We start from the raw sequence: 22,829 nt of genomic DNA on the forward strand, positions 1-22,829 counted from the left end.
AAAGTTAGGACAAATTTTTTTTTATTTCTGTTCATCATACGATTGTAAACATATACAGTATTTTTTGTATTTATTCGGGAGTAGTTCTGAAGAAATTAGACACATTTTTTGCAATTAGTTCACAGAACATGTAAATGGTAAGGTTATTCAAACTTCAACTATCTTACATACTTAAAAAAAAAAACACTAAACAACTAAAACAAGTTTTTTAGTTATGTAACTGTGATTTGTAAATCCATAATAAAGTGACCAATAATTACAGTATCTGAGCAATCGAGCTGCCATACTGTCAGGTGAAAATTTACTATAACCAACTTATTAAAGTAAGTAATTTAACTTTGTTTTTTACTGAAATGTTGTTTTAAAAAGCAAATTATATATATTGCATATTACCATATGTAATATATAGGATTAATATATAGAATGAATTTTTTCTGAAGAAAAAATAAAAGGACAGCTGTTTATATTCAACATTCTACAATGAACAGGATGAATGAAAACCCCAGGGACAAAGATGGTGTCTAACACGTTTTATTTATATTTAAATGTGAAATTGTTACATTTACATCCCCAAAATAAAAATGATATAATTATTCCCAAGAACTGTAATACATGCATAAACTTTAAATATAACAGCTGCATAAGTTGGTGTTGTGAACACTACTTTGTGAACATGCTTCTTTTTTAAAGATCTATTTATAAAACTAAAAGAGTCTTATTATCAACAATATTAGTTGGGAAACTGACACGTGTGTATGGCTACACATAATTTTCATACATTCTCATCATATAGTCAGAGATCTGCAAAGTCAAGACACGCTGCTTTCAATTAAGTGGTAGCCAAAGGAATTTCCGCATCCTGCTGTATCACCATGCAGACACCCAGTCCAGTAGAAAGAAGCTCAACAAGCCAGTGGCTATACCAAAAGATGTCACATGACAGGTGGATCCTGATGAAGTAGCTAGATAAGCATGAGGAAACAGATCAGTTGTACAGTAAATTAAATTATCATAACAAAACATTTGTTGTAGAAATGTCTGGATATGGTTTGTTTATTATCGAGTTAAAGAGATAGTTCACCAAATTCTAAAAATGTATCATCATTTTCTCATGTTATCCCAAATCCATATGAAATAGACAGAATGTTAGGCTCAGTCACCAATCACTTTCATTGAAGGAAAAAAAAAGCAGATTCAACATTCTTCAAATTGTCTCCTCTTGTGTTTCACCATAGAAAGAAAGTCAATCGAGTTTGGAATGACACTAGGGTAAATGATGACAGAATATTGATTTTGTGTGAACCACCCCTTTAGGATATTGGTATTGGTGAATTCTTACCAATATCAGAGGTCACAGGGACACCTGACGAAGAAACACAGAAAAAGACAGATTAGGTTTCATAAGTCATTTGGTTTGGTTCATTTATCTATTCATAAAGGCTTGGAAAATTGACATGTTTCTTTTTACCATTGTCAACTCTGGTTCTGATGGGTCCTGAGGAGATAGTGGCTGTATCACTCGAGTTGATTGGAGATTGCAGCTCTCTCTTTCGAACACATTTCTACAAAACAAAAAAGATATGATGATATCCACCTTCTGTAAAAGATTCACTGCCACCTTCTAATACAATTAAAGCATCATATATGCATCACTGTGCATTTTGAAGTACCGGAATCAAGGAGGCGCAAGTTGAGTTCTCACAGAGTCTGGTAGCACAATGCAGATAGAAAGTGGAGATGGTCAGGTTTTTATGTTCCATAAAGCGGAAAGCCTCAAAGGAGAAGCGAGCTTCCTGGGATAACCCGTTCAAATCTATCTTTGTCTGTGGATCACGAGGGCACCTGTAGACAACAATAGATGATGTTGTCACAAGAGAACTAGGCATCTTCTTAATTGCTCTCTTTCATTGTACTTTTCATGAATGACTCACCCAATTAAAAGGTCATAGGAGGTGCTGCTGGATGGATATGGGCTTGTTGTGGCGTAGCAACGGTCTAGCAGCACATTGAACCTTAAAATGCACAAAATTAGATTTTTTTACATCTGTAATCCAAAATCAGCGCAGTTAATTTCAATAAGTAAATCCTGATACATCAAAAAGTCTTACTAAAAGTTAAACTCTTACTTGTTTGTGAGATTTGTTGCCTTAACCTGAACATATATTTTAGTTTTCAACTGCAGCCCAGAGCCTGGTACCTGGAGTTTAGTACTATAGTCCGCAGCCTTAAAAGTTGGAAAATAAAGAGATGGATGTAAGGAAATTTGTATTGACTGACTCTGTAATTTGTGTAAATGTTATTTAATCTTGAGACATCAAGAGAGGATCCTTACACTGTAAAGATTCATGCTTAGAGTACTGATGAAGGTTCCATTGTTGTCTTTAATAGCAAGACTCACTCCTGATCTGTTCACATGAAGAGAAGTAAGTGTAAGTACGTGTAAGAATTTAAGAAATGTCTACGTGATAGAGTTTCATGAATAGAGTTTTGGGATTTATACTCACACGGCAATCTGAGTGTTGTTGACTACATACTGCAGAGGATACGCACATGAAAACTGGTACGTCAGTTGTTGCCGGTAAGTGATAGTGCTGCTACTGAGATCCCAGGAATTGATAAATCCAGAGATATTAACAGACTGGATTTGGGAGAAGTCTGAGAATACTCCTGAGCCCACTTGATTTGTGATCTAACCAACAAAAATCAACAAACAAGAAATGTTGGATGTCTTTTTTTCTTTTTCTTTTTCTTTTTTGAGTCTGTGCATCTTGTTTCAAAGTGAATACCTTAGAAAGCTCTTACATTAATATTGTTGCCACAAAGGGACAGTGTTTCCTGAGAGATTGAGAAGTTGAACTGCAACACAGGAGGATTGGCAGTCCAGTCTGCTCTTCCGATGCAGGCTGGGATGTTAAATTTAGCATTGAGGGCCATTAGAGATTCATTGTATCCTCCGAAGTAAATTGGACACAGCAGAACTTTTAAATACATTTGATCTGTTCCACATGTCACTGTCATATCGGCATTTTCTGAAAGATATGAATATTTGATTATTTCAATTGCTTATTCATTAGACTCACATACTGTATGTGTATCGGATCATCAAAGATACATGATTATTTCTGTATAAAGAAAGTTTAGCTGAATCTTTAAGAGAATAGAGCACTGACCTGCCAGTTTGTAGGAAGGGGAAGTAAGACACGCTGGGAGACCCTGAGCATCACATTGTAGAACGAGGGCCGTAAGGTAAATCAGATGGGCTAGCCTGATCATCTTGAGGTAAACTAACAAAGACAAACCATTTGAAAAGAAGCTCATCAAATATTCATGTATCTAACAAAACATTTTCAGTTTTATGAATCATCAAATCTATGAAATACAAAGTTTAATTTCAGGGTTGCAATATTTTACAAAAGCAAATATTTCTTACACTGCAAAAATATAAAATAAAATAACAATAATTGTGGTCTTGTTTTCAATATATTTTTTTAAACATTCTTGAAACAAGTGCAATTTACTAATTGTTTTCCTAGAATATTTCTTGAATTAAATACATTTTCCTCAGAATAATTTTTTCTTGTTTTAAGCAAAATTTTTTTAATTTGTTAAATGTAAATAAAGTTGATCAGTGTTATATAATTCATCGAAGGTGTTAGAATGTAACTTAATTCAAGATACATTCTCAGAAAGCAAATTGCAATATGTTACAAATGATTGCTTCAGAAGTAAATTTATCTTGATTTACTCTTTAGATATTTTTACTGGAAACCGACAAAAAAATATATTTTTCAATGTATGACAAATAAATAATTCTAGAGAATAAAGTATACCTCACCTTGTGTGTACAACAACCCTCAGAACTCTTGAACTTGAACGAGTAACTTCACCTTCCTTCATTGCAAGTTCATTCAGATTCTGTATTTATACAGAGGAAAAGGGTGTGCGACAAAGCATAACAAAGAAGAGAGTTACATGAGACCTTCTGATCCCTTCTGAAGATATTATATCTTTACTATTCAGACCTGGTTTCTACTGTAAGTTTACAAAAATGTTGTCATTAATATTGTTGATTGGACAGATAATTCCCTAGACGACAACTGTAACTGGTGCACCTAATAAGTATGTCAAGTCTCTATCAAACAAACTTTCTCATCAAGACTTTAAGATTGAATATACATTAAAAAATCTATAAATCTGAGCAAGCCATATTCATTCAACAGCTCAAAAATATATGTGTTCCTTATTATCATTTTAGGATTATATGTCCTTACACCACCATCATCTTAATATGGCCATATATGTACATATACACTCACAATTATTGTTCATATATTTGAGCATATTTGTACATATTTGTTTCAAGCAGTAATAACCTTCCTATTCTGTTCGGTCATTTTTGACCAAAGTACATTTTCAGATAAGATACAAATGGTTTTGTTTATCTGAGCGGTACAATACTTTGTGACTTTTACTCCACTAGCCATCTGAACACACACACAAAAAAAGCAACACTTTTGCTGTTCGTGGTCAAATTTACAGACCATAGGAAATGAATGGTAAAGACTAAGCATTTTTTAAATATAATTTTGTCTTATACAATATATAAAAAAGCCACAATACAGATAAAAAAACAACAACACACACACACAGAAATGAAGGGGTGAAACTATACAGTTATAACATTTAAAATTTTAAATAAATGATTGGTGACAAAATTATTATTTTATGTCTTCTCTTTATAACACCAGGTCAGATTTGAATGTAAGCATAATTTAACATTATTGGAAAAACTGACACTTAAGTTCAAAACAGTTTAAAAAAATCCTGAACTTTGACAAAATATAGTTTGATAATGTCAAAAAATATATCAAAATGCATAACTTGTGATAAAATGTATAATTGCAACACAGTAAGTGGCTGCATAGAACACTGCAGCCATCTACTGGCTATTCTTGTCATAACATGATTTACAAGTCATGTTATTTTTTCACCAGATGGCAGCAATCTGCCCTTGAAACAGGACACATTCTCATATTTTCCTCATGTTTCAACAAGGCTTTTAATGTAATTAAGCTTCATACATTTTCTAATTTGCATATGCAAATGAATGGTGAAATATATCTGAAATGTTTATGTAAATAACAACAACACATAACAACAACACAAATGCATAACTTTATTTTTTTTACTTCAGGGAAGAAGAAATTATATAATTATATAAAAAAATGTTATACCCGCACTGTGTCTGGTCAAAAACAGCAAAGTAAGCGGCCCTACTTGACCAGCATAGTAGGGTTAGGATTGTACATTCATCAAAAACTTTATTGTATGGTCACTAATATCAGTGGTTTTAAGAGAGATAATTTATTTGTATGAATAATTTTGGTTCTACCATTACTACTTATCTACATCATAGTTAGATATGTTTTTATATTACAAGAGCAATCACATAAAAGATATTCCCTTGATGAAACCAAGCACCATTTCAAAGATAACAGGGCAAACTGAATTTATATACAAACAGAAAAGGGGATTCCTCTTGTAAGACAGAGGCAGATTAATGAAATTTCTCCAAAATAGTTATAGCATGCTACATTTGATATTCAGCAAAAGTCCAACAGTCACAAAACTCTTAAAATAAACAACAGATGAGAGTCTTAGTGGAAAATCAACTAAATAATTAATATAAAAAATTAAGAAATTCTATTTTGCTTTAGATTGTTGTTAACCTGTATGTATTCAATTATTTCAAATAACAAAACACGTTTTTGTTGCACCTTGTGACCTTTTCCAGGGCAGGTACAAAAGGTACTGGGAATAATATTACAAAAACATTCCACTGTTTTTCTGATCTGACCCTTTTTGTTGAAAATATCACATCCCAGTGGATTTGAAATTACTAACCACTCTGCTTTGTCTAGTCCATCAGGGTGTGTCTATGTTCTGCTTCGCTTTCACTATAAACTAAACTCATCACACCCTCTATACAATACCTGCATCCCTTTATGAGACAGAAGGCCTAAACCCAGGTATTGTTTCCACCTGGGCTGTCACAGATTGGTTTCAGTGCATGTGAACTGATAGTATTACTAAAATCACTGCCACTATTGACAATTTTGACAGATCTCTGACTGACAGAATGTTTCGTCAGAACACTCCGCTTGTGGCCCCTTTTATTAGGTGGCAAACACACGACTAAATTTAAGAGCAACTTCCATCTGCAGGCTGTCAAAACAGCCTCTAATTCACTCTCATCCTTGCATTTGGACACTTTACTTGTTCAATTTCTTGTCACTTTGCTGATGTATGCTGCTATGTGGTATAATTAAATAGCTCAATTTGTCACTTTACTGTATGTTCACTGTCACAGAATTCACTACCTGCTCTTTTATTTTTATATATAGATTTCACACCCTATGAATTTTTCTAACTCTATGTTTAAATACACTTGACTTGACACTTGATTGACACTTATTCTGTAGTGCAAACAGAGGAGCTGTGAGAGCGCAACTGATGGCACGGGCAAGACAGACAGTCCAACTAAGCTGATCCACCAATTAGAACGTTCAATTCAGACGTTATTGTGAGGTTACCCACAATATATATATATATATATATATATATATATATATATATATATATATATATATATATATATAAATTAAAATTTAACTTCTACAATTAAACTTTGTGAAAATCTTGCATGTTATTGCTCCCATGCTAGTTTTTGATGCTCTTCGCAGATGTCTATGGTGCCTTTTTCTCGTGATATCAAATAATTTCAATTTATATTTCTTAGTAGGAAAGAACATTATAGTACACAAATAAAACATTATGTCTTATGTAGGCTACTGTACATATGGTATTACAAGATAACATGTTAACGTGAACATAACTACACTTATATTAGCTACAATGCTTAAGAGTTTATTGCGTATTATGTATGTATTTGTATATTAATTTGAGTAATTAAAAAGTATTAACAATTTTCATAGTAGCCTAATGAAAGTTACATTAATGACACCTATTCATTTTCATACATATTTTCAGATAATCACAGTATGCCCACCTCTTCAGACACTAATACACCACTGCATAAACAATATATATATATATTAATTTTTTTGTATGATGGCCAGTAATCACATTTTTCGATCATTTATCAGGTGTCCAGGAATTTTACAGGGACAAGGTGGCAGCCCTAGCTATATGAATACATTTATTTATTTTTAGACCTTTCTGTCTCCATAGCCATCCTATGTCAGAGGTGATGGGCTCTGGGCCCGTATTCACAAAAATTCTTAAGGCTAAAAGTAGCTCCATAACATGGAAATTTAAGAGCAACTCTTAAAAATTAGGGGCGTGTCACTCCTAATTTTAGGACTTGTAAAATGTTAATCTAAGAGTAATTTATGAAGCATTTTATCGCTAAAAGTAGCTCCTAAACCCACATTAGCTTAGAAGTCCTCCTGAGCATGACTGCTGCCATCAGTCCAGATTCATTTTATTGACTATTTAAAATGGCATCGCCTGAATCACAACTGGGTCGATGTATTTTTATAATATAATATTATAATTTAATGCATTTTAACATTGGTAACATTGACCTTTAAAAAGTTATCGACTAAATCACAAGGCGAGGGTGTTTTCATTATTGTAAATTTATATGCAGTTACCTCTCTCACAAACCGAAACAACCCAATTACACTGGAGATAAAGGTTTTGACAACTGTTTAGCCACATCAAAATGAAACTGTGCAGCGCAAATGAATTGCGAATTTCTGTCATCTGTCAGCAGAATCATCTATCAAACTATATATGTCCTCTCTAGACCACACGTCGTCCGACAATTCATAGCGTATTTTTTCCTATGGATGCGTGCTCACTGAAGTGCAATCGCGGGGCTACCCGGTGTTTTGATGCATGCTCATTTCATTACATCAACATAGGATGAAGAAATGTTCTTTAACCGAAAAATATCTATCTACAGGGTTAGGGAGTAATGGAATACATGTAACGGGATTACAAATTTAAAACACAAAATATAAGTAACTGTTTTCCACTACAGTTACAATTTAAATAATTGGTAAGTAGAATACAGTTACATTCAAAAACGTATTTTGATTACTGAGCATTTTATTGTAATTTGTTTAATTTAATATTTAGTCCTTTCAGATGGAAAACATTTATAAATATAAATGATGCAATCCAAAGTGCATTTGAACAGCAGTGAAACACTTACTTATGATGTGTTACAGTCATACGAGCAGACAGAGAAGTAAGTTTGAAGTTTGGAGCAGAAGAAATAGAAATAAACCATGTCTAAATTGTCAAATTTTTTCTATTAAGAACTTTGATATTAGGGTACATCCGTCCGTCCGTCCGTCATCTAATCTATCTATCTTATGTATGGAGTTGGGGGGTTGTTTGTATCGTCATACTCAGGGTTGGGGGGTGGTGGGATGGTGGTTGTTGTTGAAGAAAGAAAAATTTTTGCCCAAGACAAAAAATTACCAAAATGGCAATTGCGAGTCGGGTGGCCAGGCTTCGGTCCATGCTGGCCACGGCCACCCCCTAGCACAGGCCCATGGCTTTAGACAACTGAGAGGCAAATGTTTATTCAAAACACTGCTAGAGGGAGCTATGTTTTACAAAAAATGCTTCTCATCTGAAAATTTTAGACTTTTTAAAGATGGTGCGACTGTTATATTGTCTGTCGGGGTGGGGGTTAGTGCTGCCGAGTATTCATCTAGCGAATCTCCGCTATCTCCCTAACAAAACGGACAAACTCCATCTCCTCACCCATGTGTTTCACAGAAACCTGTCTGAGTAAAGCCATTCCGGACTCATCTGCCAGGCTTTCAGCTGTGCAGAGGGAACCGCATTGCGGAGTTAGCGGAGAAAACGCGCTTTTACATCAATGAAAGTTGGTGTACAGATGTAACAATGTTAAAGAAGATGTGCTGTCCTAATTTGGAAGCACTCTTTATCAACTGAAAGCCTTTCTAATCACTGTGTGAGTTTTCCTCTTTTATTCTGGTAAGTGTTTATATTCCTCCACATGCTGCATGTATTCCGTTTATTTCTCTGATCAGATCACAGACACAGAGCTACAACACCCAGAGTCACTTACTATTATTCTCTGTGATTTAAACAAAGCCTACCTCACTCATGAACTGCCAAAACACAGACAGCACATTACATGTCCCACCAGGGACAGAAATATACTGGACCACTGCTACACAACATTAAAGGATGCATATTACTTTGTCCCTAGAACAGGTTTGGGACTCTCTCTCTCTCTCTCTCTCTCTCACACTGTCTGGTTCATCTTCTTCCAACCTCCAGGCAGAAACTAAAATCAGCTAGACCTGTAGTAAAGACTGTAAAGAGTTGGATTTGAACAGTTGTGTTGCACTGTAGATTTCAAAAGCCCAGTCTCACACTCCAAACCCACTCTGACCTTCACTTCACACACCAACACCTCCTGCAACCACCTCCCCAACCTGCACTTAAGATCTGTGAAGAGGAGGTGTACTGTTCTTCCGGAAACAAAACACAAGGAAAGCACAGGGCCCAGTTTCACCCACTTGTCTAAAATCCTGTGCTGACCATCTTCACTCAGATCTTCAACAGTTCACTGGAGCAGTGTGAAGTTCCCTGTTGCTTCAAATGCTCCACTATCATCCCTGTCCCAAAGAAACCCAAGATCAAAGGATTTAATGACTACAGACCCATTGCTCTGACGTCTGTGGTCATGAAGTCATTTGAGGGACTGGTGTTGGCCCACATGAAGGACATCACTGGACCCTTTCTAGATCCCCCTCAATTTGCTTATAGAGCAAACAGGTCTATGGATGATGCAGTCAACATGGGATTGCATCATATCCTGCAACATATGGACAGACCAGGGACATATGCAAGGATGAATTTTGTGGACTTCAGTTCGGCTTTCAACACCATGATCTCTGATCTCTTATGGAATAAATTAACCCAGCTCTCTGTTGACACATCTGTCTGCTAGTGGATCACCAGCTTTCAGATGGAGAGGCAGCAGCTAGTGAGACTGTGGAAATTCACTTCCAGCACATGTACGCACTTCAGCACTGGTGCCCTCCAGGGATGTGTGCTCTCCCCACTACTCTTCTCCCTGTATACAAACGACTGTCATTGACCTCATCCAAGATGATGATGAGTCTGCATACAGAAGGGATGTTGAACGGCTGGCTCACTGGTGCTGTCAAAACATCCTGGAGCTCAACACGCTCAAAACAGTGGAGAAGATTGTGGACTTTAGGAGGAGCACTCCAACATTGACCCCACTCATATTTTTAAACAGCACCGTGGCAGCAGTCGAGTCATTCAGGTTCCTGGGCACTACCATCTCACAGGACCTGAAGTGGGAGACCCGCATTGACTCATTGAAAAAGGCCCAGCAGAGGTTGTACTTCCTTCGCCAGTTGAGGAAGTTCAACCTGCCACAGGCGCTGCTGATACAGTTCTACACAGCAGTCATTGAGTCTGTCCTCTGCACTTCAATAACTATCTGGTTTAGTTCAGCTACGAAATCAGACATCAGAAAACTAAAAAGGACAGTTTGAACTGCTGAGCTGATATTTGGTTGCCCTTGCCCTCCCGTCAAGGACAATACACTTCCAGAGAAAGTAAAAGGGCTGAAAAAAATCACCCTGCCCACTACCTTTTTGAACTGTTGCCTTCTGGTCAGCACTACAGAGCACTGAGCACCAGAACCGTCAGGCACAAGAACAGTTTTTTTTCCCTCAGGCTATCCATCTCATGAACAGTTAAAAACTATACTATAATTAAGTGCAATACACAGCCTAGACAATTATATTATTTAACATATCCAACCTTTTCTGCATTACATTCCCTTGCACTGTATATAACAGATTTGTATTTGTACATACAATATATATATACAGGAGTGTAAATTAATGAATTACAAATACTCACGTTACTGTAATTAACTACTTTTTCTCATGAATTGTACTTTTTAAGTAGTTTAAAAATTGCATACTTTTACTTTTAATTGAGTACATTTTAAGTGCTGGAAGTGTACTTTTCCTGCGCTATTGCTATTTTCCCACATACTGTGTTCGCTACTTCCCTGTCCTGAATTGATTTTTATCCATCAACTTTATTGGCTTAGAGTCTCGTTACTCCCGTAAAATCAAATCACACGTAAAAAACTTGAACAGCAACTGCAGATCTGGTGCCAAATGTGGAGAATGCCTCAAGCACAGTTCAACACCTGAACATCACGACCTGAAAGGGATTTTCGCAGTGAAATAGGCCAATTGCTTGATCGTGTCATGTGATTTTAACTTGCTCAATCCATATAAAATCAATAAACCTGCCTCTAATTTGAAAAACATATCAAGGTAAATTTCATATGTCTGCTTACTACTGTAGATTCTGTTGTCATGTTGATTCATGTTACCTGTATATGTACCAGGTGGCTTAGCGTTTAAGGCTCTGGGTTACTGACCAGAAGGTTGAAGGTTCAAACCCCAACACTGCAAAGACACCACTGTTGGGCCCTTGAGCAAGGCTCTTGACCCTATCTGCTCCAGGGGTGCTGTATCATGGCTGACCCTGCACTCTGACCTCAGTTTCGCTGGGATATGTGAAAAAAATAATCTCACTGTATATATGCAAAAATGTATGTGTGACAATAGATCAATTATTATTATATCTATAATGTAGCCTGTAATTTCACTATCTATCAGAGATTATTGGGTAGCTGTGAGAGATTTATGCAATGTTATCAATAGGGCTGGGCAATACAATTATCTAAATGTTTATCGGAAAAAAGAGTTATAACAGTTATAATAACTTTCTTTCTTCAGAACACAAATGAAGATTTTTAGAAGAATGTTTCAGCTCTGTAGGTCCATACAATGCAAGAAAATGGTGAACAGAACTTTGAATCTCCAAAAAGCACATAAAAGTAATATATACAACTCCAGGGATTTAATCCATTACTTCAGAATTGATATGATAAGTGTGGGTGACAAACAGATCAATATTTAAGCAATTTTTTGCTATAAATTCTGCTCTCTGCCCAGTAGGTGGCGATATGCATGAAGAAAGTGAATCACCAAAAACACAAGAAGAACAATGTGAAATTTAAAGTGGAAAACAAAACAAAAAAGAATAGAATGAAAGCATTTAAGCTCACGCAAAGCGAAGAAAAAGAAACCGCTAATGAAGTAGACTGACACAGTTAACATAAAGGATGAGTATAAACACGGCATATAATAGTTCTCATGTTTATATTGCATCTTATGTTATGTTTTTGTTGAGAAAAAAAAGTTCAGTAAACTATACTCGTTTATACACATTAGTTTAAATGATGGAATGTCCCTCAGCTATCATAGTCTATCTCGGATGCCATGTCTGTTATTTGCAGAAGCGTCGCGGGGATTACGTTGCAACGGGGACGCTGCTTTCGGACAAGCTGCACATATACGAGAGTAAAATGTACACTGCTTATCCATTACATTTAAACAGGAACCCAGCTTTCTCACAGGAAGCCAAATTCTCGCAATAACCTGCTTTTTTGGTTTCCATCTGAACATACTGGCATATCTGAACAGTTTGCTCAACAAATGTGATCAACCTGTGTCCATACTCAACAGCGCCACCCAGTGCATTCTGTTATAACTGCCAGTTTTAGTTTGTGTGTTCAGGATTTAATATGCATCTCACTGTATATGGCCAGCAAAGCAAAACTTTGCGAAATTCAAATAGTATTTTTACTATTCGAATTTTTTTTTTATTACATAACGAATATTCAAATATTCAACTACTCGTGCACATCCCTAGTGTTTATCATAGATAAGTGATGTATTTAAAAGTTTGCATACAGTGTTCATTACAATAGGGCATAGGTTTTGCATCTATATATATATATATATATATATATATATATATATATATATATATATATATATATATATATATTCTGTATTTACTTATATTTCTATTCGCTTTTTATATGTATTCTATTTTTTATGCATTATCTCTGTCTTAACATTCCTTGTATGTGGAAGCATACTTGGCAATAAAGCTCATTCTGATTCAGACCATTCGTCTGAAATCATTTTCGAGAGGGCTGTTTGAAAGGTGAACTGCAAAATAAATGCGAAAATTACTGCATGGTCCGTCAGCGAATGTTATTTATTAGGTCGATTATTTCCTCCGTATAACATTCTGTTGTTTATAGGCTAAATTCTGCTTGAGTTCTTCATCTCTAACGCCTCAGCGCCCCCGCGCTGTTATTGGCTGCTGCGCTCATTTCATATTCTGGACTGTTCTAAGCAAGTCAGAAGCGCAGTATAGCACATCTCTGTGTGAGTGAACCCAAGAACAGGGAAGAAGCGACCGCACAGGTGTTTGACGGAGTAGGCCCTAGGCGGCGTTTCAGCTGGTGAGAAGAACTATTGCTTTGTCTTTAATGTCAAAGAGCTTCTTGGTTTTTAAAGATAAGAAACAAGCTGCTTTCAGTCGCACAATTAGCTACAAATGCGGTCCGTTATTTACCAAAGTTATGTGAAGATTATTTGGATTTAACCGACAGGAAAACGACCCGTCGTGAATAATAATGTTATGATTTGCTAGTTTACTTATTGAAAGTTATTTCAAACTGGATTTTAATTGCGTTGGTCAAATATTATGTTAATAACAGATTTTATTTATTCGTCGTTATTGTGGTTAATTTAAATATTCGTTGCTATGTCACGACGTTCTCGAAGTGTTGGGCAAGCGTGCGCGCGATCAGTGGAGTTGATAGAATGTTCTGAACAGGCAACACTTATTCTGGAACGCTTAAGGAAAGCACGCGTGTTGTGGAACACCTTGTTTGGAGCAAGCGAGAGGAAACAACTCATCCTTAAACTTTGTCTCTCTGAGGCAGTCACTGAGTTTTTTTTTATATCTTACAACTTACAACTACATATATATAACAAATGAAACCGAAAGAATGCTCTAGTTGTTTATGTTCTAAACAGAAGTGCTTTTCTCAGGAATTTGCTGAGCTCTGTTTGAAGTCGCATCCCTTTACACAACACATCAAAGACATTTTATCTTTTTTAGTGGTCGAGCTCATCAGTGCATGTAGGTCACAGGGTCATCTGATGTTTTAAACCTTAGTAAACCAGTTACAATTGAGGTAATCTGTAATTTTTTTTTATTAAAAAATATTCCGGGTTCAATACAAGTAAAGCTCAATCGACAGCATTTGTGGAATAATATTGATTACCACAAATATTTATTTTGACTTGCCCCAACTTTTCTTAAAAAAAAAAAGCAAATATCTGGGTTACAGTGAGGCACTTACAGCGTAAGTGCAAAACATTAAAATACTTGCTGTTTCAAACGTATAGACACAAGAGTTAAACAGTATGTGTGTTAACATGAGTTTAGCATGATAAAATCGCTTACTAATCTATTCTGTGTAAAGCTAAAGCTTACAACTTACTTTAAACCCTATAATGACTGTAAAAATGACAATAAAAACTATTACAGATTTTTACATGAGTTTTAACAGAATCATTAATGTAAGTGCTTTTATCAAATTATAAGCTTCACATTTCTGCCTTTAACCCCTCTAAAAGTGGACCCCGTTCAATTCTATTGTAAGTACCTCACTGTAACTTTGATTTTTGCTTTTTTTAAAGACAATAATAATTTTTTTGTGGTAATCAGCATTATGCCAGAAATGCTGCCGATTGAGCGCAACTTGTATTGAACCTGTAATATCCCTTTAAGTTAAAGAAAAATTAATCCCATAAATATGATACAAATCAAACTAAATAAAACCGTTATTTTTGGAAGTCTCCATACTTACAGATGTGGGTCACACGCATAGAATATATTTTCCATCATGAATATTAATTAACCACTACCATGCATGGTTACAGCCAGCAGAAACCATGTCAAAGGGACCAGCAGTTGGCAGTGACTTGTGGACCACCTATTCATTTGTGGGGTCTTTCAGCATGGCAAAGTTGAAATCATTGCCAATGACCAGGGCAACAGGACCACACCAAGTTATGTAGCATTCACAGACACAGAGAGGCTGATAGGTGATGCAGCGAAGAACCAAGTAGCAATGAACCCTACCAATACTGTCTTCAGTAAGTAGTCTTGTGAAAAGTATGCATACATTTTATATTTGCAATGTTGCATGACTATGTACAAAATGTTTAAGTGATTATGTCGTTGATGAGTTTGTTGCTGTATCTTTCTGTAGTTGCAAAGAGGCTGATTGGACGGAGGTTTGATGACACCGTTGTGCAGTCAGACATGAAGCACTGGCCGTTCATTGTTATCAATGACAGCTCACGTCCCAAAGTTCAAGTTGAATACAAAGGGGAGACCAAAGCCTTTTATCCTGAGGAGATTTCTTCCATGGTGCTTACAGAGATAAAGGAAATTGTAGAGGCATACCTTGGAAAAGTGAGCTTCTGCCAAGTATTCCCAGTACACATAATGCCCCCAAGTCAGCCAAGTTGGTATAGCTGCAGGCCAGAGATCTCCAAATGGGGGTGGAATCTCCAAAAGAGGGTGGGGTTACTCCAGAAAAGGCAGGGTTTCTCCAAAAGGGTGCGTCACTTCCACTCATGGTTAAGGAAAGGGTTAGATTAAGGGCTTCCTATATCTTTGCTGGCAGTTTGGAGCTCCCACCCTTTTTTGGACCTCTGCCTGCAGCTATAACCTCAAGTCAGCACATTGAAAATATGGAGACTATTCAAATTTCTGTCAATATTGAGAATGTTGAAGAAATATCCTCTATGTTGCTGTCATTTCTAAAGCTGTTGACACATTCAACCTGTCAACATTGACACACATTATAGTGTATTAGAGGCCTGTTGTATTAATTTTGCATATCTTAAGCACCAGTGGGTTAAGAAGTTCCATAGTAAGATGACTTTAAATAATTTGAATTCGATTTTTGTCTAAACACTTTACATGCACAGTTATAATCGAGCTACAGCGGGTTTTTGCATTGTTGGGCTACAGTCTTAATCTGTCTTCCCAAATATACATGACAATTCGTAATTTAATATTTGGAAGGGGGACTTCAAATACTTTCACTTCAATACACGTTGCGTGTCTCCTCTGTCAGTCGGAGCATTGCACAAAATGCCGAGGGCAATTGTGGTGCTATTAGCCTATTTACATGCTGGACAAAGCCGAGCTACAATCGCATTATCTAGGTCTATTTGTCCGACTTTGCAAAAAAACAAATTCAGTTGTTTACATTTTAAAAAGACGTATAATTGTTTAAGTCAAACTGAAATCAAACTTTTAAAGTGCATGTTAATGTCCTGAATGTAACGTTATACTTTACTCATTGTTCCATTTTTGTTCACAGACTATTACGAATGCTGTTATTACTGTTCCTGCTTACTTCAATGACTCTCAGCGTCAGGCCACAAAGGATGCTGGAACTATCTCTGGCCTTAATGTTCTGCGTATTATCAATGAGCCTACTGCTGCTGCCATTGCTTATGGCCTGGACAAGAATGTTAGTGTTACTGTTCAGCAGTAGTAAAGCATTGACTATTGTAAACAAGCAGAAATTGCAGTCCTCTAATCTGACTTATGTTTGTGCCAGGTCAGCTCTGAGAGAAATGCCTTGATTTTTGATCTCGGTGGTGGCAGTTTTGATGTGTCCATCCTTACCATTGAGGATGGCATTTTTGAGGTCAAGTCTACTGCCGAAGACACTCACCTTGGGGGAGAAGACTTTGATAATCGCATGGTCAACCATTTTATCTCCGAGTTCAAGCGCAAATACAAAAAGGACATCAGCGACAACAAGAGAGCCGTCCGTCTGCTGCAGACAGCCTGGGAGAGGGCTAAACGTACCCTGTCCTCTAGCACTCAGGCCAGCATCGAGATCGACTCTCTTTATGAGGGAATCGATTTCTACACTTCCATCACAAGGGCTCATTATGAGGAGCTTAATGCTGATCTCTTCCGTGGCACCTTGGATCCAGTGGAGAAGTCCCTCCATGATGCTAAACTGGACAAGTCTCAGGTTCATGACATTGTCCTTGTTGGAGGCTCCACCCGTATCCCCAAGATCCAAAAACTCAATCCAGATGAAGCTGTTGCCTATGGAGCAGGTAATCAGAATAACTATCATTCTGATGCTTCATCACTCGAACTTACTTTAATGTAAGTCCTATAAAAACAAGTTTCCTACTCTACAGCTGTTCAGGCAGCCATTTTATCTGGAGACAAGTCTGAGAATGCCCAGGACCTGTTGCTCCTGGACGTTACCCCTCTGTCCCTGGGTATTGAAACAGTCATGACCATGACCACTGGTGTCATGACCATCCTGATCAAAAGTAACACTACCATTCCAACCAAACAAACACAGACCTTCACCACCTACTCGGACAACCAGCCTGGTGTCCTCATTCAGGTGCAGGAACAAACATCCATCATAGCATGTATCGATTACATGAATCTATGCACTTTCCATTTTTTGCCAATGGTTTCACACAGAGTTGAATCAACAAGATTCACCTTCAGATTGCATTCTTATAGGTGTACGAGGGTGAGTGAGCCATGACTAAGGACAATAACTTGCTTGGAAAGTTTGAGCTGACGGGTATCCCTCCTACTCCTCGTGGGGTTCCCCAGATTGAAGTAACTTTTGACATTGATGCCAATGGGATCAATAATGTCTCAGCTGTAGACGAGCACTGGCAAGGAGAACAAGATCACCATCACCAATGACAAAGGTACCATAGGCCTGACCTTCTGATTGTCTCTTATAGGTTTTGCTATTTAAAACCTTAATCTTAATCAATGGCCCCAACTGTTTCAGGTCGTCTAAGCAAGGAGGACATTGAGCGCATGGTCCAGGAAGCCGAGAAGTACAAGGTTGAGGATGATGTCCAAAGAGAAAATGTGTCTGCTAAGAATGGCCTTGAGTCCTACGCCTTCAACATGAAGTCCACAGGTGAGGATGAGAAACTCAATGGCAAGATTAGTGATGAGGACAAGCAGAAGATTCTCAACAAGTGCAATGAGTTTATAAGCTGGCTGGACAAAAACCAGGTTTGGTTTATTGTGCTCAACTTTTGAAGACCTGAGATGTATGTATGTAGAGTAACCCTGTTTTGTCCTGTATTTTCTGTACAGACTGCTGAGAAAGATGAATTTGAGCATCAGCAGAAGGAACTAGAGAAGGTGTGTAACCCTATCATCACCAAGTTGTACCAGAGTGTTGGTGGAATGCCAGAGGGCATGCCTGGAGGCTTGCCGGGAGCTGGAGGTGCCCCTGGTGGAGGTGGATCCTCTGGACCAACTATTGAGGAAGTTGATTAATTTGTTCAAAGAAAGTTTCTCATTGTGTGAAGTGGGTTATTTTTGGAGTACCTCGATATGTTATATTATTTGTTCCCTATCGCATGTGTCTAATATCTCAGACCTTTAATTCAGACCAGTTGCGAGTTGACGTGCAACTCAAATGTTCATTTATTACCAGAGTGCTGCATAGCTGTGTTGAGCAGCATGTTTTCATTCATGTGTTAAATTTATGTTAAAGATAATGCTGAATGTATCACACCTTGCTGAGTCTGACCAAGACAAATAAAGAATTTGCCAGACACAATGTAAAATGTTCTTGGCTGTGCCAATGTATAACTGTTGCAGTTAACTCTTCAAAATTAAATGGCAAGACATACAATAAGGTTCTATCATGAACTAACATTGAACAACATATTTTAACAGCATTTATTAATCTTGGTTAATTTTAATTTATAAAAACACAATTGCTCATTATTTTGTAGTCCGGGGTCTTTCAAACGTTTTGATTCCAAGGACTCTCAAATATGACAATCCCCTGGGGAGGGAACCACTTCTTTAGATATAAAGCAGCTATATATTTTCATGTATAAAAAATATATATACTGTGTGAAGAAAATAGTAAGCATTATATTACAAAGCATTATAGACCTAAAACACTTTTTTTGGTCTATATTCTCATTGTATTTAAACCAAACTACTGATTTCTTCACAAAATAAAGTGCTAATTTGGTTTATATATATTTTTTGTAAGTATTTCTGTCAATAGAGGAAAATAATAACTAGAATTTTAAAGGTTGAATTAAGTTTTTATTGCGTTAAACTTATTATTAATATCTTAATGTTAATTTTTGACAGCCCTAAAAATACATATTGTAAAAACAAACATTTCTCAAAAGTTTCCATGGACCCCCTGACACTCCCTTTTTGAAAACCCTTGTGTTCATTCATAATTAACTACTGTTAACATACAGTATACATTATTTAGAAAATGTATTAGTAAATGTTGCAATTAACCTAGATTAATACATGCTGTAAAATTATTGTTAGTTTGTGTTAACTAATGTGTTTATTTTAATGAATACAACCTTATTGTAAAGTGTTGCCAATTAAATACTAGTGATATTATACAAGAAATTATACTGATTAACTGCATTTGATTTGTGTATTTTACCATAAAAATCGAGAATTTCTAAAAGATTTAGCTGTTTCTTACCAGCTAAAATATGTCTTACCAAACCTAGCTGCCAATCATGTGTATATTAGTTTGTGTAGGAAATAAGATTGTTACAAACATTAAATTAACATCTTTATTAGTCATTTATTAATTGGTGTTTTGTAATTTAAAATTAACAATAAATGGCAGATCTAAAATGAAGGGACCAGGGATGACATGATGGTTCACATTCAAACTTAATGGATTAGCGTGATATGGGGCCTCTTGGTTCATGCATCCGGTAAGCACACATATAGAACATCCCTGCAGAGAAAGACAAGGAGTAATAACCAACAATGTCCTTACGTTGACCATAATATCATGGTGTAACATCTTTTAATTTATCATAGTATTAACTATACCTGAAAAGAATGTGAGTGCCACAGAAACCCAACCCATTATGTATGACCAAGAGAACCGCCAATTCCCATAGCGTTTTCCATAGTAGTTAACTGTCATCCCAGTGTAGACAGCCATGGCCAGCAGCACAAAGAAGCCTGTAAGGGAGAAAAGAATAAAACTCAAGTAAGCTAATAAAAAATATTAGATTTTGGAAATGATATTAAAGTGTCTTTATTGGCCAATTAGTTGTTGTTGTTTTGATTATTATAATTTTTTACTGTATTTATAGACATAAGCATTCTTACATGAAATGAAATAGAGAATTCCCGCAGCAAAGGTTTTGTCAAAGCTATCAAAGGAGGAGTAATTGATGAAAGCCATTACACCGATGATGATGCCAAAGAAACAAGCTAGGATGGCCAGGATCATGAAGGCCCGGGTGGCATCCCAGTACGCTGTTTAAAATGAAATCAGAGATTTTCATTACATAAAAAGTGATTTTAACTTGTACAATAATGTATATATCAATAGTCTCACCAATGCTGTCTGTGTGTGTCATGCATTTTCCTGGAACACAGTAGCGCCACAGGCCCTGATGCATGTAACTGCTGGACTGGCGGTACTGCATCCAGTAGTCAGTGGCAGTGGAGATTACCAGGAGTATGTTTCCTATTCCCGCACAAAACAGTCCACCTCCCATAAAGCTGTACATCTTGCACCTACAGACACTGAAACAAAATGTTACAGTACTAAAATGAAACAAGGCCTTATCTGAATATGAAGCAAGAACATATTTAAAAATGACTTCTATTGATTCATCTTTAAATAAAAATATGAATATCTTAAATAGTTGTTTTACAACTCATTATTTAAGTTGTTGCATTATTATAGGTTAAAGTTAAGTCTTAGCAGCTAAATTTACCATCTTTACAACTCTGCACAAAAATGTTTTACATTTGTAATTTAAAGATAGTAAAGATAGTTTAACCATTATTGCATAAATATAAGAGTTTGACAACACTATTTACAAAAATTTAAATGTACACAGCTTATAAACTTATACAGAATATATGTGAGTCATGGCCTAAATCACCTCTTGTAATGTAAAGTGATTTGGAAACACAAGCAACTATAACAAAACCAACATATGAAAGAAAGTATCACCTACCTGTTTTTGTTGTTTTCCAAAAATAAAATTGTTATCAGATTGAATAGTGTAAAGCTCAATTATGCCAAGGCAGGCAGATTTCCATGAGCTATTGGCAGTTATTTTTTGTCAGTGCACAAGAGCTAGGTGGAGAATGTAGAGAAACAATAGAGCTGTCGGTACAGCAGCCAATCAGAGAGGCCGAGTTAGTGCTTCAGAGAATCTGCTGAAAATACAAAACTATTTAGCACTAGTTTGTTTCACTAATACTGATGACAAAGTACTTTCAATTGACAATTTAGAAACATCACAGAAAAGTTGACAGCAAAGTAACAAGCAGTTCTTAGTAAAGTACATTTCAGTAATGCTGTTCATTACATTGATTATGTTATCTATCAGTGAAGAAAAGAAAAACAATTATATTTAGTGCAGCCGTCACTCAATGACATTTCTCTACTAGAAAAACATCATGTGACATATTGTGAGTTTAAAAACACTTTGGTTTTTACATGAAGCCAATGACATCCACATTAAATTAAACCGCGAGTCTTTAACAGGGTCAGCATATATATATATATATATATATATAATTTTTTGACAAATTGTGACAAAAATATGCATTAAACAAAACAATTGTTGGTTTAACTTAATTCAGTTGTGGACATTGAACCCACACAATGAAAATTTGTTTCTTTGATATGAAATTAAAATGTTTTCTTTACTCAAATAATTTGTTTAGAAAAAAACCTGAATGACTTGAGTTAACCCAACTTAAATTTGATCTGTTCAAATAGCTATTGAAACCTGCAGCTTGTTACTAGCTGTCAGCAAACACATTTGCATATTGCATCATTTTGTACTGTATATCAAGTATGGTACTACTGGGAATTTACAGATTCCCAATCAGTCATTATACTGATGATCCCTCAGTATCTGTTTCATGAGAAAAGCAGTAAACACTTATTTTTCAGTAGTAATGTTAATGCAGACAATATTAAAATAACTTCAACTAAAGCTATAATTAAAGCTGCACTATGTAACATTGTGCTCTCTAGCAACATCTGTGGTTGAAAGTTAAAATTGCAAGCACTTCTGCACTGCTCTTCTGGCGGATGAATCTTATGATTTGAGAACTGTGTGTGATCATGACATTCAGAGCCGGAGTCATAACGTGCTATTGTCATGCTGATATAATGTTATATGCGTAAACATTCAAAACTGAAATATTAATTGCTTTGATGAAGATAAACAACTCTCGTATACCTATATATTTTTAATGAATGAATTTTAAATAGTTCTTACACTCAAAGCACTTTTACATAAAGAACAGGGGACTCAAGAACTACAAGTATAATTGAATATACATTTCAAGTGTTTTACCTGCTATTAATGTTTGTAATGTTCTGCACTTATCAATTTAAGAGGTGATATATTGTACAGTTAATAATGCAAATTAACTGTAATACTATAATAGTATGTCTATGCAATGCACACAACAACATCGTAAACTAAAAACATAAAACGAGGATTCAATATGATGGAGATAAAATATACTTTATTAAATATGAAAATAATATGCTTAAAAATGCAATATAACAGTTAACAGTCAATTTCAGAAGTCATAAATATTAGTAAACATAGATACATCTGGTTTGATTAACACACAAGTAATGTTCGATTCATACAAGCATGACAAGCAGTATTAGCTTCAACAACCCTACCAGAAAACATATCTAAGCATTAAAGCATTAAAACATCCATCCAGATTGCAGC

The 22,829-nt window shown here is 35.9% G+C and overlaps 3 protein-coding genes across 3 annotated transcripts; 1 reads left to right on the forward strand and 2 right to left on the reverse strand.

The window, feature by feature from the left end:
* Positions 1-522: 522 nt before the first annotated feature.
* si:dkey-4p15.5 (zona pellucida-like domain-containing protein 1) lies at positions 523-3,939 on the reverse strand. Its single transcript, XM_052107756.1, has 11 exons — positions 3,836-3,939; positions 3,171-3,284; positions 2,803-3,029; positions 2,505-2,689; positions 2,333-2,405; positions 2,127-2,224; positions 1,932-2,012; positions 1,671-1,842; positions 1,469-1,562; positions 1,340-1,363; positions 523-962 (listed from the first exon to the last, which is right to left on the reverse strand). The coding sequence occupies exons 2-11, from the start codon at positions 3,271-3,273 to the stop codon at positions 868-870; spliced, it is 1,152 nt and encodes a 383-aa protein (XP_051963716.1). The 5' UTR covers positions 3,274-3,284; positions 3,836-3,939; the 3' UTR covers positions 523-867.
* Positions 3,940-14,957: 11,018 nt separating this feature from the next.
* On the forward strand, positions 14,958-18,643 carry hspa8b (heat shock protein family A (Hsp70) member 8b). Its single transcript, XM_052106689.1, is given in 10 exon segments — positions 14,958-15,003; positions 15,006-15,161; positions 15,278-15,483; positions 16,403-16,555; positions 16,646-17,159; positions 17,247-17,461; positions 17,587-17,738; positions 17,740-17,783; positions 17,870-18,102; positions 18,187-18,643. Coding segments are annotated over 10 exon segments (1,905 nt in total). The 3' UTR covers positions 18,373-18,643.
* Positions 18,644-19,646: 1,003 nt separating this feature from the next.
* lim2.3 (lens intrinsic membrane protein 2.3) lies at positions 19,647-21,244 on the reverse strand. Its single transcript, XM_052107604.1, has 5 exons — positions 21,078-21,244; positions 20,447-20,637; positions 20,215-20,364; positions 19,930-20,064; positions 19,647-19,831 (listed from the first exon to the last, which is right to left on the reverse strand). Exons 2-5 carry the CDS (start codon positions 20,619-20,621, stop codon positions 19,773-19,775), a joined length of 519 nt encoding a protein of 172 aa, XP_051963564.1. The 5' UTR covers positions 20,622-20,637; positions 21,078-21,244; the 3' UTR covers positions 19,647-19,772.
* Positions 21,245-22,829: the final 1,585 nt, after the last annotated feature.

This window comes from Xyrauchen texanus, chromosome 36 (assembly GCF_025860055.1).
Source record: "Xyrauchen texanus isolate HMW12.3.18 chromosome 36, RBS_HiC_50CHRs, whole genome shotgun sequence".
Lineage (NCBI taxonomy): Eukaryota > Metazoa > Chordata > Actinopteri > Cypriniformes > Catostomidae > Xyrauchen > Xyrauchen texanus.